The sequence below is a fragment of the Paroedura picta genome, chromosome 4 (assembly GCF_049243985.1).
Source record: "Paroedura picta isolate Pp20150507F chromosome 4, Ppicta_v3.0, whole genome shotgun sequence".
NCBI lineage: Eukaryota > Metazoa > Chordata > Lepidosauria > Squamata > Gekkonidae > Paroedura > Paroedura picta.
In genome coordinates, this window is record NC_135372.1 from 29,023,168 (window position 1) to 29,039,643 (window position 16,476).

Genomic DNA, 16,476 nt, shown 5'->3' on the forward strand with positions numbered 1-16,476 from the left:
CACTACTCTGTGATTGTGGCTTATGTTTCTGTAATCAGATTGGTCACAGCCAAGGGAATTTCCCCTGAATTGTAAAGCACTCCTCCCTGTTTTGCACTGAGTAAAGTTGACTCCCAGAACTTTCCGCGCTATTTTTTCTCTGCCTCATAACTTATTCTGCATAGGCAAGCCATGGGGTAAGGGCAAAAAAGCTATACTGGACATTGAAGCCCTGCTACCAGACAGCTGCTTTGCAGAGATTCTTCCAGGCACTGCCCATGCACTTTCAGGCATATCTTCATCCTTAGAGCTAACCACACATTCTTGTGGGTGATGCTAACCCTGCTAATAAACCATACAAAGGACTGGGAAAATCCTAAACTCATTAAAAAAACTTGGAAAGACCTAAGTGCCAGTCAGAGGGGAAATTGTTGAGCTGAGTGATACTGCAGCCTGATTGGCATAAGAATCAGAAGTTGAGATTTATTATATTGGCATCTAGGAATTTAAATGTTCTAGTTTTGATAGCTTTTGAGGGGGCTGTCAGCATCATTTTAAGGTTTTTTTTTTCTCCTATTTTTATTACAGGATTTGGAACATCATACAGAGCCAGGTACTGTTATATATGTTGCCTTTCTAGTAAATCTGATTTTAAAAATGTGTGGAAAAGGTACAAATCTTAAACCTTTAGCTTTACTATACAGTAGACTACCCAGATTATTGCAAAGATCTCTAGGTTGGAAACCCAGCCACATTCCTAGATCTGCCAAATGCCTACCATTTAAGAATTGTTTTTCTAGACATGAAGTATTTGAAACAAGGCCTGTGTGTAGCTTCACAAATGCACTAGAAATGTAATGCCAGAGCTTGAAAGCAAAAGATTTATACTCGTAGACCAGAATGTGGTATACAATTCTTTGGTTTGCGATCAAGTAGAATAGTGAATGCAGTTTAAAAGTTACTTTAGAGCAATAGCAAGTTTTAAGTCAGTAACGGGATATAACAGAAGAAGGAAGACAAGAGGTTCCAAATGGAAATTCCATAAAGATACTATTTGCTTTCTACGACTTTCACATGTTCATCCACCGACAGAAGATGTTGGAGCTGTCATGTTGGAGTTGCCCTGCTTTTTAAAAAAGAGAGAAATTCAGTTTGAAATGGAATTTTGAGTACATTGAATCATTCTGTTTAAGCTTCTTGGAACGTGGGAAGCTAAATTTGGGAAGAACTAGAACAGATGAACCTCTTGAAGACTTGTCAAGAACGAGCCTGAAGGTTTTTCATTAAACTAATAGGGTCATGTTCTCCATACCTTTTGGTCTTTAATAAGCCATGTTAAGTTAGCTTAGGCGTGTGAATGTGATGTACGCAAGGGTTTTCCAATCTCTGTGTAGCATTAGACTGGCAGCCATGCCCGTTCCGCACTTGTCTTTGCTGTGTTTCCCTGGTGATTAAACCTTGTGCCATTCTATTCCTGTTAAATCCATAGAAAATGAGAAAATGCTCGACATTATGGGTGACTCTTGTAAATCTGAGCCCTTTAAAGAAGACACTTCCGAAGCGGAGCAGGCACAGGAAGCGAAAAACCCGTTGGCGGGCAAAAAGGCAGCCGAGGAAGAGGAAGACGCGCTTGGCGCCACCGCCGCTCAGTCGGAAGAAGATATTTTAGATACGGAGAGCTCCTCAGCCCAGGCTCTGGGCAGGAAGCAGCAGGAGGAAGAGGAGGAGGAGGAGGAGGCAAAGCTCTTAGAGGTAGCGGCAGGGCAGCCGAGTGAGCAGACAGGCGAGGAAGCCCAGCCGGACTCGGACTCTGTAGCGGTAGAGAGCAGGAGTGGTGGAGGAGGAGGAGGAGGTGGTGGAGGAGATGAGAGTAGCAAAACGGCAGCCCTGAGTCTGGAAGCCAGTAGTGAGGCCAGTGTGGCCAGCCAAGAGGCCGCGAAGACAGAAGAGAAATCTCAGTGTGAGGAAGACTCCTCCTCTGCCACTAGAGAGGCCTCTGCCCCAGAGGGTGGTGATCAGAACACGAGGTTTGTTTTTTCTCCGTTTTAGACCAGATGCTGTCTTTTTTTTTTTTTTTTACCTTTAAAAAAAAATCTCTTTGGTCTCAGAGAGTGAGGCCAATGTTTACATCCAGTTGGCCTGCAAGACAGCTAAAATTGATGCCTTATTCTAAAAAAAAAAAAATTCATCTTTTTCCTTGTGCATATTTTAAGCAGAAGTTTGATTTCCTTTCTGCAACCATCAGAGGTTGTTTTTCTTAATCCTTACATTTAATTGTTTGCAAGATGCTTGTAAGGTTGCCTTCCTGTGTTTGTTGTTATCTCCATAAGATGTTTTTATTGTTGTTGGCCTTTTGTTTTTGTTTTTTACTTTTTAAACATCTAAATTCTGGTAGGTATTGAATTTTTGCAATGTTATGTATCAGTTGCCCTCTTTCCTTAGTGGTTGTCTATTTTTTTCTGTCCTTAGTTTGGAGGATAACAAAGACACAAAACTGGCTTCAAAAGAAGAGAAAGGTACATATATATTCTAAATAATGTTCATGTTTGTGGCTGTTTTATTGACAGTTATTGGGCATTTTTGTTGTTTTTTTCATTTTGAGTGAGACCTGTGGGATAGAAAGCTGTTGAACAGCTTTTTCCCTTGCAAGAAGCCTTGGGTTATATTCTCCCACCCCAGTTAGTGACATTATCTTCCTCTATGGGAAGAGGAGGGACGGACTGGAAGAAAATAGGAGAAGCCATGTTGAATCCAGCCAGTAGTCTATGAAGTCCAACACTCTACGTCACACAGTGGCCCAAATCCAGGTGCCATTAAGAGCTCTGTCAACATGGCCAGAAGCCCTCCCAATGTTACTCCCCAGGCAAGATGAAACTGTTAGCTGAGCAGAGTGATAGAATATGGCATCTTGTGTTTGAGTGTACCGTGGGCACGATTCACAGCCCTGGATACCCCAGTTGTAGTCCAGAAACCAAACAGCTTCCTTCCAATAACATGTCCAGGCTTCATCCTGGTGTCAGCCCTCTTCAGAGATTGTATATCTCAGGCAATCAACAGAGGCCTCTTTTCAGCTCTCAAAGACCGTCCTGTAACCAAAATGCAACCTTTGGCTGGATTTCAAAGGGACTGTCATAACAAACACAACAACATGCCATATTATGTGTTATATATAATACCCACCTCATTGCAGTGGCATGGTTAGAGTATTGGATTAGGAGACTCCAGTTTCAAATCTCCACTCTTCTGTAGAAACTTGAACTAGTCAAACACTCTCAGCCAAACATGGCTCTCAGGGTTATTTCAAGGCAAAAATAGGAGAAAGATATAACCTGCCTTGGGGTCCCCATTGGAATGAATGCTGTAAACAGAACACAACAATGGCTAGGAGAGTCAGTTCAACAGTCCCTGTCTTGGTTAACAGTATCGCTGGAAGGATATCCCACAAATCTCTCATTGCAATATGGCTGGAATTTGCAGAGCCTTGGGCATAGGAGTGGTTCCACAGTATTCTATGGAACTGTATTGTTAGGGATTGACAAACATGAACATATAAAGCTGCCTTGGACTGCAGGTCCATCGGGTTTAGCAGACTCTGGCTTCACTGGCATCAGCTCTCTTGAGTCACTGGAACAGAAAAATATCTCACAATCCTGCTGCAGGAGCCCCTTTAACTGGAAATGCCAGAGGCTGAATCTGAGACCTGTGGCATGCATAGTTTTCAGGCATGACCGCTCCATTAATCAGATTTCAGACATTTGCTGTAACATAAATAGCTTCCTCAGGTGAACTGACTAGGGTATCTCCCTTTGCAGTGGGGCCTTTCCCTTTCCAGCAGTGAGTGTGGCCATAGCACACCCTAGTTTGCTGCATTCACTTTCTGTTTCCCACCAGGTCGCAGTGCTGCCACTTCTGGCCGGAACTTCTGGGTGAGCGGCCTTTCATCCACCACCCGAGCAACTGACTTGAAGAACCTCTTTAGCAAATACGGAAAAGTAAGTCTCGTTGATGGCTGAGTCTTTACAAAATCAGACCATTGAAAGCGAAGAAACATTTTACATGAGGCCGCACTGGAAGCTAGAGCAGGCATAAAACGTAGAACTTTTTGGTTAAGCACTGTCTGCCCACTTAATGGATCAGCTAAGTATATTCAGTCACCATTCCTAGCTACCAACTTGATTCAAATTCTCTGAGCCGTGGACGGTTGTTCAATTAATGTCAAGCAGTGTATCTTGCTTCCCCTAAACTGGGGGAAGCGTTTGCTGGCAGGGGCTCATGGGAATTGTAGTCCATGGACACCTGGAGGGTCGCAGTTTGACTACCCCTACATTATGATTTATACAGCAGTTAATGTTGGTGCTTTTGTGTGTAGATTCAAACGGGTAGCAGTGTTGGTCTAAAGCAGCAGAACAAATTTTGAGTCCAGTAGCACCTTTAAGACCAAGTAAGTTTTATTCAAGATACGAATTTTCGTGTGCTGGTGCACTTCCTCAGACGCAATGTCATGGAAAACAGATTTGCACTTTCCTATAACTGTTCATCAAGTGGCCTTCTGTACAGTCCCACATGGGTACTGCAAAGCTGCAGGCCTGCCATGGAGAAGGAGCTAGCAAGCTATATGTATAGAATTCTAGAAGCTCCCTAGTGTGGTCCTCTCACAGAGGGTGACTTTCCTGCCCAAAGTCACATGATGTGGGTGGGGTTACCATTTGGTTACCACCAAATGCCTGGTGGAGGAGCTCCCTTTTGCAGGCCCTGTGGAACTGCTCAAGTTCCTTCAGGGCCCTGGTCTCTGGGAGCTCGTTCCACCAGGTGGGGGCCAGGATAAAGGAAGCTCTGGCCCAAGCAGGTCTACACACTTCGGCCTCTACGCCTCTCAGCAGGGAATTCCAATTACCAGTACCCGTTTCTTTGTACCCTTGGGAGCAGACCTAGAACTCTCACCTGTGTGTGTGGGGGTGCCTATGAAGTGTTTCTTGAGCTCTGTGGGGGCTGCGGGGGAGAAGACCTAGAACTCTCACCTGTGGGGGGGGGGGCTGTGACTTGTTTCCTGGTCTTCATGGGGACTCGTGCTCCTGTGATCCTGAATCAGCATCTGCAGGCAGATGCTGGAACCAGTTGCTGAGCATCAATGTGGCAGACCTTCTCCTTATTCTTCTACTATGTGTAACAGCCCTCCGTTCATTACCCTCCTGTGCTAGGTGCTCCTGTGTGTGTTTTGATAGCTTTCCCTCCTCCTGCGCTTGCTCTCTCAAGAGTGCTTCATGTCCAAGGTGCTACTGGACCCAAATCTGTTCTGTTTTTTGTGTGTGATACCTCCAATGGATTTTAAAGAAATACATATAGAGAGTATTATAACTGCATGGCAACTATTGGTTGTCACTGTCAACCACACTTTACAGATTAATGGTATAAAAATTGGAAAACTGGTACGGAAATTTTTAAATCCAGTACTGAGAATTACGACATTGAGAACTGAGAATAACACTTTCCTTCCATGTTTAATGTGTTTAATGTGCCTGTTTCCTTTTCTCAAGGTGGTGGGTGCAAAAGTGGTCACCAACGCTCGCAGTCCAGGTGCTCGGTGTTATGGTTTTGTGACTATGTCCACGGCAGAAGAAGCCACAAAATGCATTGCACATTGCCACAAAACGGAATTACATGGGAAAATAATATCTGTTGAAAGAGTAAGTGGTTTCCCTTTTTTCCCCATCATTTTTTTAAAAAACAGCTGCTCCCTCCTCTCCTGCAGGCCCCCAAATGTGTACATTCCTAAGATTTTACTTCAAGGATCTCTAACAATAATAATGAATTTCAGGCCAAAAATGAACCTGCTGCTAAGAAGCCATTGGAGAAAAAGGAAAATGAGGTGAAGAGTGAAGCATCAACCACTGACCGGTAATACTCTTCAGCTTTTTTTCTTTTTTTTTCTTCTTCTTTTTTTTTACTACTTTATATCATATCCTTCTAGAATTTCTGGAAGTAGTTAATTTAGTATTTTGGAACAGAGCGAAACTGTCTAGTATAAAATTAAAAACAGGCTCCTGCTTTCTTTTCCTTTATGTCTAAACAAATCCAAATTGAAAAGGTCTTGCAGCACAACTCTAAAAAGGGGGCAGATCTGATTGACAATACATATAAAGCTGCCTCATCGAAGTTTGTGTGTCTCACTTTCCCTCCCTCGATTCTGAACTTGGCAATATTGCAGGTCTCCCAGCACCAAAAAGAGTGAGAAGGCAGACCAGAAGGAAGATGTTAAAAAAGCTGAAGAAAAGGATGAGAAGGGGAAAGAGGAAGTGAGATCTGGATCAGGGGACCCGTCTAAGACCCCCAAATCAGGTGATCTACTAGCCAGCCTCCGTCAGTGAGAAGAAAGCCAGATGGATGGCAGCAGTGGAGGGGGGGGGGAACAGACCTGGCAGCTCTTTCGCATCCTGTAGGTTAAAGATGTAGTCTGGGAAACTCTCAGGTCAAATCTTGGCTCTGCGAAACAAATTCATTTAGTGTCAGAAGCCTCTCAGTGCTCCTACATTTTCATTACGTTTGGTTAATTCCCACTACAGCAGCTCTCCAAAGAAGTAAGATCTTTCTCAGCCAGGGTCCTGGCATCCTTTGAAGCTGAAGTGTCTGCGGTTGAGCTGCTTCCCCGGCCCCAAGGTTTAAATAATACTTGACTGCATCACAGACTGAGTGCTCTGGATTTTCAGAATAGGGCTTATCTTGCAGTGCAAATAGGGCCTTAGATGTAACCAGAGTTGGTTCCAACATGGCCATCAGCTCACATAGATTATCATCATTTATGTTGGTGGTGTTAAAATCCATTTCCTCATGAACTGCTTGATAGCCTGCATGCATAACTGTTCTGATGGCCACTTGTAAGTATCACTGGCGGATAAAATTGGGCATATCTGGGGTTGATGCGTTTGACATCTGCTTTTTCAAATGGCAGGAGTTTCTGCCAGTGTTACTGTGGGAATGAAGTACTATTGCCTTCAAGAGGTTTAGCAGGAAATATCTGTGTAACTGGGAGGAGGTCAGTCCCCTCAAGTTGGCTGTGCTCAAACATCATTTTCTCTAGTTGTGGTTGTTTAAAATCTTGGAACATTATGGAAGAGAAATCTAAAGGCAGAGAAAGGAAAAAAGCAGAGAAGGCTGAAAAGGTGACCATAGCAATCATCTCATATTCCCTTGCTTTGGTTAAGAGCAGATACATCCCTGTAGAAATGCTGCTACTGGGTTGTCCTTTGTGGTCCCCCTTTGCAGAGCACCTTTGTGGGTTCTGGATTGCATCCTCCTTCACCCTTACCTTTCATTTGATTAGTAGACTGCTCACTCTTCTGGAGAGGCTGAGACTTGCTCCAAGCTTCATTGTCTAGCTGTGCAATAGAAAGTAGGCAGAACACAGAAGTTAAATGGAGAGAGATAATTCAGCCTTGTCCCAGTGTCTGAAATGGTATAATACAACAGACATGCCCGTCCCCGGTAGAATTCATCCCTCTTATCAAGACTAAAATTCCAAGCATTAAACATCTAATGCTAGTTCCAAAGAATATTGAGCTCACACCTTTGGAGAGCTGGCTCTGTTTAGCTATGCATTAAACGTCTGATTTTTTACCTCCCCACTTTTGTGTAGGAAACAAAGCAACAGAAAGGACTGTGATAATGGATAAATCCAAGGGTGAACCAGTTATTAGTGTAAAGACAACAACTACGTCAAAGGACAGAGTAAGTGAAATAATAATGTTCTCTTGAAGTTCTGTTTGTTCATTTCACCTGCGTGAGTGTTTTTAAGCTGAAGCTGCTACAAGTTTCAATAGAGCGGTTTCTCAGTGGAACAGGCTTCCTCGGGAGGTGATGGGAAATGTTCTAGAAATTTTTAAACAGAGGCTGGATAGCCATCTGACGGAGAGGCTGATTCTGTGAACGCTCAAGGGGTTTGCAGGATACAGTGGATGAGCGATAGGGCTGTGAGTGTCCTGCATAGTGCAGGGATTGGACTAGATGACCCAGGAGGTCCCTTCCAACTCTATGATTCTATGATTCTAAGTCATCTTTGGCAGTGCAGAAAGCTTGATCCCACAGTGGATAATCAGGTAGCTTGAGCATTCTTAGAGCAGCTGAAAGCATAGTAGCAGACTAAGTAATCTTGCTCCTCCCTCTGTTCAGGGGCCCCAAATTATGTTGGCTTCTTGCTGCCACTGATGGGATTGTCAGATGAAAGGCTGGTGACTGTTTGGTATCCCTCAAGCATGCCTGCAACCATTTCCAGCTGTGATGTCCTCCCTCCAGCTTCTGTTAACAGAGTCCACCCAGGCAGCTGACCCCAACACCATTCCTGAAAAACCACTTCCCAGGAAATGTTTTATGTCTGTTTTGGGCTGAAAGGCGGGATTTAAAACATATGTAGAAAGGCTGTATACACACTGTTGCCTTTAAATCTTTAGATCACAAAAAGATTACTTCACAGAACAGTTAAGGATTGAGGCCTGCTGGCTCTCAGCTTGCCTGCTGGGCAATCTCTATTGTGCCAGTACTCCAAAAAGAATGTCACAGTCCATATTTCTAAGTGATTCCAAGTCCTGCTTGTGTGTTGCTTATGATTGTTCTCTCAGGGTAGAATAGATAGATCTTATTAATGATGGACTGTTTTTCACTAGAATAATAATGATTTATAAAGCAAATGCCCCAAGTGAAAGCCAGTCCCCCTCACAAATAACTTTACAAGAACTCACAAACTTAGGGTGAGATCTTTTTTCTCTATACATGAGCTGTTCTTTTCCAAAGTGTGTGGGTAGGCAGGCAGCTATGAAGTATCAAAAAGCAGTTTATTTGGTTGCGTGCAAGCTGAGAGGAATATGTTTTGATGGATGCATGTATGTGTATTTTTGTGTGTGTAAGATTCCTTGAAATCGTGCTTCTATAATTAGTTTTGACTTTGAATGTTAGAGTATCAAGAGCCAAGATCGTAAATCGGAAAGCAGGGAAAAAAGCAGAGAGAGGCAAGGGGTCGTGCCCTTTGACAAAATCAAGGAGCAAAAACGGCTGAGAGAAATAGAACACCGGTAAGTTCATAACACTGATATAATTTGCAGTCCTTTTCAGCAAAATTTCTGGCCACACTCAAGTCCTTCTGCGTTGTTCCAGTTTGTCCCATCCTGCTTTCCTGAAGGTTTTGCCCACTCTGAGTCTTCCCTGCTTCTTCCCTCACTCATTCATCCTTATGGGCCACTGGAAGAGAGTATAGGCAACTGCCCTCCCCATATCGTCTTGTCTTGGTTTTTCTGCAGAAGAAAATCCTTGGTATTTTTGACTGTGCATATACATATAGATGTTGTATATGTTTTTGTGAGAGAAGTCATGCACAAGTGAGGGTTGGACGGGAGTGAGGTATATTGTGTGAATATTGGTGTTTTTATTGTCTTCCAATAGCCACGGATAGTTTTTATTCGTGAGACATGTCCTCTTGTAGTTTTTATCTGTAGGCATTTGCATGGCACTTTTAAAATTTCTGCTCAGCTGGTGGCTGTGGCATCCATTAAAGTGTTCTACTGCGCACAGTTGGCACTCTGTGGCAGCAGCTTTCCCTTACCTGCTGTAGCCAGTTAAGTGCTCTTCCAAATCTCCAGGAAAGCAGGCAACAAAGATGTACCTTCTCCCAATAGAAGGTAGGACTGATAGACTTTATAGCCTGCTGCACAGACAAAAAGCAGGGTCTCTTCATCCCAACTACAACTGGGCACACAGCCAATGTTTCCTTCCACTGCTTTTCCCCCCTCGTCTTCACACCCATTCTCAGCAAACAGAGATTTTCCTAATGCAGGCACAGCACACCTCTCTAAGAAACCAGAGCAGTGCCTGCTGGCAGTTTCCAGATCTCGGCTGCTGGCCCCACCCCCTACTGTGCAGCAAGAAATGAGCTGACGCTGCCTTCATTGCTTGCAGCTCCCTGCTGAAGCTGTGTCCCAGCATCTGTTCAACCCTCGGCCTGGAAGAAGAATGATAGCATGCCACTGTGGTGACTTAACAGCAGGTGGCTCAGCAAGGATGCATGGGAGCATCTGCTGCGGGGTCTGCCGCTCTCGTCTCCTGGGTTCTTCTCTTAGATACCTAGAAATGTAGGAGGTGGCGGGTGTATGCTGGAGTGCAGCAACCTGTAATGTGTGGGAATGCTCCTTCCCACATCTCATGATTTTGTTGTTGTCAGTTGCGAAGTTGTGTCCGACCCATCGCAACCCTGTGGACAATGATCTTCCAGGCCTTCCTGTCCTCTACCATTCCCCGGAGTCCATTTAAGCTCACACCGACTGCTTCAGTGACCCCATCCGGCCACCTCATTCTCTGTCGTCCCCTTCTTCTTTTGCCCTCAATCGCTCCCAGCATTAGGCACTTCTCCAGGGAGTCGTTCCTTCTCATGAGGTGGCTAAAGTATTTGAGTTTCATCTTCAGGATCTGGCCTTCAAAGGAGCAGTCAGGGCTGATCTCCTCTAGGACTGACCGGTTTGTTCGCCTTGCAGTCCAAGGGACTCGCAAGAGTCTTCTCCAGCACCAGAGTTCAAAAGCCTCAATTCTTTGATGCTCGGCCTTCCTTATGGTCCAACTTTCACAGCCATACATTGCAACTGGGAAGACCATAGCCTTGACTAGATGCACTTATTTTGGCGTCTTATTTTGGCAGGATGATGTCTCTGCTTTTTAGGATGCTGTCTAGATTTGCTATCTAGACATGTTTTACCCCAGCATTTTCCCATGAAGCGTTACAGTGCACTACCTCCTCTGGAGCAGAGTCAGTAATCCTTCTCAGTTCCCCTCTGCTTCCTTTCTCCTGCTCTCTACCTTCCTGCTTGGGTGGTTCTCTCTTGGAGGAGAAAACCCAAACTGATGAGCCCTCAGAACATGCCAGAAGAAACCCAGCTGGAGAAGGAGAACTGTTTAAAGGAGATACTCCCATTCCTGTCCTACCCAAAGTAATCCAGGTTCTTCTGTTAACAGCTGCTGACACGGCTTTAATGTGGATTCCAATATGGGAATTCACCAAGATGTTTTTACAGGGCTACCCAAACAGAACTTTGTGTCTTTTCCACAGAAGAAATGGAATCCAGGTTAGGTCCAGAACACTCAGCAGTCTGATCGGAAAATTAACAAACTTACATATGAACAGTCTGACTCTCAGCAGCTGCACATGCCTCTCTAAATTGGTGGCACCCAAAGGTGGTTCGCCATTACCTGCCTCTGTGTTGCAACCCAAGACTTTGTGGTAGTCTCCCATACAAGTTTCTGAAATCTGACCAGATTGGGCTAGCCTGGCCCAATCTGGCCGGGTATCCTGTGTCTCAGTCACAAATAGGGTTACTGCTCTTGGGCATCTCTCAGTGGCCTGCTTTCCTGCCAACTGAACAAGAATAGGAAGTAGGGCCATGTGTGGTTCCTTTCTGTTTAGCAAGCTAGAGAGCGGGTGTGTCCTGGGCACTATGTTGAAGCTTTGTGGGATGTAGCAGCTGGAAGGAGCTGTTCCCTCTACTCCCCCCCCCTTGACATTCCGTTCTGTGCTTGAATTCTGTTCAGCCTTGGTAGGGCTCTGGTGTTACTTTCTTTAAATCTATAGATTCCTTTTGTTAACTTTATCAACTTGAATCCACATCCTGAAGCTGGGAAGTTTCTGTTTTCCAGATAAAACACCAGGTTTCTTGGCCTTCCATCAGCCAAGGGAAAGATTGACTCTTTGCTGCCTCTTTTCCTGCATAGAAGGGAAGCTTATAGCAAGTTCTGTTTTCTGAAATCTGGAAGCTGTGTGTGAGCCGGTTAAGAGAGCCAGCTTGGTGTAATGGTTAGGAGTGTGGACTTCTAATCTGGTGAGCTGGGTTTGATTCCCCACTCCCCTACATGCAGCCAGCTGGATGACCTTGGGCTCACCACAGCACTGAGAAAGCTGTTCTGACTGAGCAGTAATATCAGGGCTCTCACCCTCACCCGCTTCACAGGGTGTCTGTTGTGAGGAGAGGAAAGGGAAGGCGACTGCAAGCCGCTTTGAGCCTCCTTCGGGTAGAGAAAAGCGGCATATAAGAACCAACTCTTCTTCTTGCCTGTAATGATTTCTGAATCAAGAAATGTTGAAAGGACAAATCAGAAAGGGACAGTTGCGTCTACCATCCTGAGCTTCTTGGAGGGATGCAATAGCAATAAGTCCTGTGATCCACTATAAGCATGGTTCTCTGCATAACATGGTTACTGCTTTCTGGTATCTCTTTCAAATGATTTGGGACAAGACATGAGTATTTAAGGCAAAACCACAATGTTCACTGGGAAAGATGGGGTATAAGGACTTCTTTACCCCCCCCCCCACTATGACTTGTTTACTTTGCTAGCAACATTTTAGAATTAGGCTGCTTTGCTTTTTGTAAACTAAATGAAGGCAGTAGCAAACAAAGGTTGGTGGAAAAGCCTTCTCACCTCTGTGTGTGGCGGGTGCTGATACATCCTGTCTGCCTCCTTAAGCAGCACTCGTGATCGCCGAGATAAACAGCAGCGCATGCAAGCCATCTGGGAGCAAGAGGAGCGGGAGAGGCTCGAGATCGCCCGGGAGAGGCTGGAAATTGAAAGGACCCGCCTGGAGCGGGAGCGTTTGGAACGGGAGCGCCTGGAGCGGGAGCGCATGCACATTGAGCATGAACGGCGACGGGAGCAAGAGCGCATCCAGCGCGAGAGGGAGGAGCTGCGGCGGCAGCATGAGCAGCTTCGTTATGAACAAGAGAGACGCGTGGCTCTGAGGCGGCCGTACGACATGGATGGCAGGTTTGTCTAGCTCAGATTTATGGGAATTCCCCAGCCTGTAGGAATTGCATTTGTGTACATGCACACCTTTGGAACTGTTTGCATGTGCTTGGTACAAAGGAATGTCTTCAGAAGGTGGCTGTATCTTACTATTTTGGTCAGCTAACCATTGAGCCTTCTGCCAATAGGGGAGGCTGTTTCATGGCTCTTTCTACCATGTATTGAGTGGTATGGGAAGGTACTATGAGAATGGCTTAATAACAGCTAGGCTGTGAATTGAAGCTGCATGCTGGCCATCCCATGCTGAGTAAGAATCTTGTAGTATTTTGGCTTTTTGTGGAGGCATAGGTTTCAGTGACTATTTAGCCCTGATAGCTGGAGGGAACTTCCATAATCAGACATAGGTACCTCTGAATGTCAAGGTCCAGTTGGCAAATAGGCATGGTCGTAGCCATGCTCAGGTGATGAACTTCCTGAAAGCAGCTAGTAGGGGCACGGTTGGGAGAAGTCCTTTGATTGTATTGTATTGTTCCATGTATTGTTCTTATGTTATTATGTAAACCGCCCTGAGCCCCCAGGGAGGGCGGTATATAAATATAATAAATATATAAATAATAAATTGCAGCCAGCCAGATGTCATCATATCCTAGGTTCTCTTTTGTCCAGCTGCAAAGAAGGGAATGTTATCTGGAGTGGCAGAGGGCACTTGGGGGGAAATTATTTGTGAGGGAATTGGCAAATATGCCCCTCCCCTCTCAGGGAGACTACCACATAAAGTGGTAATTTAACTTCTGTGTGCATATCACAACTTGGTGATCTAGGCTAGATTGTTTCAAGATCCAGGTCTAGACAAGAAGGATTCTAGACCTCCAGTTTCCAACATGAGAATGTTTATTCTTATGACCTGCCCTTCTCAGTAGACTCAGGGTAACAACTGATATGGTACAATATATATTGTACTCAATTACTTAAAGTTTTCTTAACTAAATTTCTTTGCAGGCGAGATGACCCATACTGGCCAGAGTCAAAGCGGATGGCAATGGATGACCGCCATCGCTCGGATTTTAACCGCCAGGACCGGTTCCATGATTTTGACCACAGAGATCGTGGGCGGTACCAAGACCATTCCCTAGACAGGTTAGCCAGTGGGCGAAAGTTGGTGTCCCCTCATATTAAGGGCCTTGGAAAAGTAATTGGGGTAGGGAACATACTGTCCAATCTATTTGGAGCCATTCTAATTGAAAAGGTGTAGATTTTATTCTTTAAGCCTTTTCAGTGGAGCAGTTTTTTAACTGGCAAAAAGTTTTTCATTATGATAGGGGGCAGGGATAGTAAATACATTTCAGAGCAGTCTGGACGGCACATGAAAGCATATTTAATGGCATGCACTGAGGAAAGAAAGAAACTACCTCTGATTGCTAAGAGCTGCCTTTAGACTCTTTGGTGATGGACATGAACCAGCTTGTGGCAGATAATTCCATATATCGGGGGCGGCCAAACTGTCTCTCCAGATATCCATGGACTATAATTCCCATGGACATCTGGAGACTCACAGTTTGGACACCCCTGCCATATACTATGCCACAAGGCAGAGATAGTGTAGTGTACTGTTCTATTCTCCAGCAAAGACTGCAGTAGCAAATGGATATGTATTCTGAATCTCTTTTTCTGTCTAAGAACCATAGAAACAAAAACAATATTAAAAATTAAAATGTGTGTTGGTCTGAACTGACTGCTTTTTTTTTTAACCTCCAGGAGGGAAGGATCACGAGGAATGATGGGAGACCGAGATGGGCAGGTAAGCAGCGTGGTAGGATTATGAGTGAAAGCACATAAAAAGCTCATACTAATTTTCCTCTGGAGTATTATGTATCCTTAAAGAAGGGTTCATATAATTTGTCATAAAATCAATTCTTGTTTCAATATAGGAATCCTTCAAAAATGGTTTGATGTTGGGATGTCAGTCACATTCGCTGAAAGTGGATTTCTCCTCTTAAGGAAACCTGCAGTCAGAATTCATGTATTCAGTTGGATTTCCATTGTTTATTTGCAGAGACATAGTGCTGAGAGAATTTGCAAAATTCAGGCTACGAAAGTAGTGGAAACTGTGAGTGCTCAATTCCTAGGCACAGTCTCCAAAAACATTAATTCCAAGTTGTAAACTGCCTAATATTATATTGATTATGGACTTCTTTAGTTGTTACTTTTATGGAATTTAGGGCGTGACCCAGTCTTTGGGACATGGGTGTAAAAACTAAACATTGGAGAGCCCTTATGGATGCTTCTATAACTTTTCATAAGGCAAGACTTATCTGACCACTTCAGTTGGTCAGATATCAGTGCCCCAAACTCCTCTTACTGATACAACCAGCTCTTTCTGCCAGGTGCCTCCCCTAAATGTTACACCATCTGGAACATATTTCAGGCAGGGGTATTCTTCAAGAGCACATCAGAGCTACACTTGTAAAGGCCAGCCAGTTTTTTTGCTGGCTTAGAAGCTCAGAAGAGGAGAGCCCTGCCTGGCAGGAACTGCACATGCGCTGGTTTTCCTGCCAGCTGCATTACATATTCCAAGGACAGGATGCCTCTTTACCTCGGGTTCTTTATTGCTGCCACAGGAGAAAGATGCATTACTAGGAGCTCCGTTAATAGTGCATAACTTGACCTTATTGGCTGTCATCTTTCAAAATCTGGAGTTTAAGAGAGTACAGTATGCAGAGCTGGGAATTTTCCTGTTAGTGCTCTCCCATGGTCCCCTCATTGCATCCTGGGCTGTTTTCAAGCATGTGTGCTCAATGTATGATCAAAATCTCACATTCAGATAAACATAACTGCTGCCTGATGTGCCTCAGTGAGTCCCATGTGGATGCTGGCCCAGTGTGCCAAAAAAGTACAGCAGAAGTATGGTCTGACCACACCTCACACTTTGGGAAAAGGTGCTACCAGCTACAGTTCCAATCGAAGACTTTTGGAAGCAACACTGGATAATACTGCTTCATCAACAGTGCAGGTTCCCAAATTGGGCCCACCTTTCTTCATTCAGTTCTGGCAGCACCATCTCATACTGGCCCTTTGCCCTCCCCCCACCCCCCAGTGAAGAGGGCTGCTCCAGTGGCACCTGAGGTCCTGACATCTGAGCAGTCTCAATTGTAAGAGTGCCATAAGAGGTCTAGGCCTTCCTCTGAACCGCTATCTAAGAAGCAGTACGACTCAAAGCATACAGACAAGTATCTGCCATTAAGCCCACCAGAACACCAACCAAGGTCTCAGATATGGCCATTGGACAATAGCCCCAGCTAGAGGGTCTACATCTGATGCAGAGAAGAATATTCTGAGTTCCAGGACAACTCAGTCATGAAACTGAGGCTCCCTTAGCCTTTGTACTACTTGTCACTGGCTTACTTTGGCCAATGGGACCAGCCTCAGCCTGAAGAAGGATTGCAACATGCTGTGGATTGCATGGGTGGACTTGCAGATCTCTGCCACATTCGGGCACCCTAGAATCATACCGCTTGAAGGGACCTCCAGGGTCATCTAGTCCAACACTCTGCAGAATGCAGGAAATTCACAACTACCCGCCCACCCACAGTGACTCCAATTCCATGCCCAGATGAATCTTCCTCCCTCCCCCCCCCCCCCAAATAATCCCTGGCCAGTCTGGCCTGGAGGAAATTTGCCTCCCAACCCCAAAATGGCTATCAGCATTTCCCTGGGCATGCAAGAAAGGGCCAC

General features: G+C 44.9%; 1 protein-coding gene across 4 annotated transcripts in view; it reads left to right on the plus strand.

Annotated features, from left to right (window-relative positions):
* LOC143835032 (scaffold attachment factor B1-like) overlaps positions 1-16,476 on the plus strand; it is a 43,464-nt gene that overhangs the window by 11,090 nt on the left and 15,898 nt on the right. For 3 of the 4 annotated variants that reach the window (XR_013229972.1, XM_077332111.1, XM_077332109.1), the window contains exons 6-17: positions 568-592; positions 1,469-2,006; positions 2,449-2,495; positions 3,871-3,971; positions 5,514-5,663; positions 5,795-5,874; positions 6,185-6,315; positions 7,610-7,701; positions 8,923-9,038; positions 12,469-12,765; positions 13,744-13,881; positions 14,500-14,542. Coding sequence is in view for 3 of the 4 variants with exons in the window: in XM_077332111.1 (XP_077188226.1) it covers positions 568-592; positions 1,469-2,006; positions 2,449-2,495; positions 3,871-3,971; positions 5,514-5,663; positions 5,795-5,874; positions 6,185-6,315; positions 7,610-7,701; positions 8,923-9,038; positions 12,469-12,765; positions 13,744-13,881; positions 14,500-14,542 (1,758 nt within the window). In the remaining variant the exon portion in view is untranslated. The remainder of the gene's footprint in view (positions 1-567; positions 593-1,468; positions 2,007-2,448; positions 2,496-3,870; positions 3,972-5,513; positions 5,664-5,794; positions 5,875-6,184; positions 6,316-7,609; positions 7,702-8,922; positions 9,039-12,468; positions 12,766-13,743; positions 13,882-14,499; positions 14,543-16,476) is intronic. The other variant, XM_077332110.1, reaches the window with a different exon arrangement.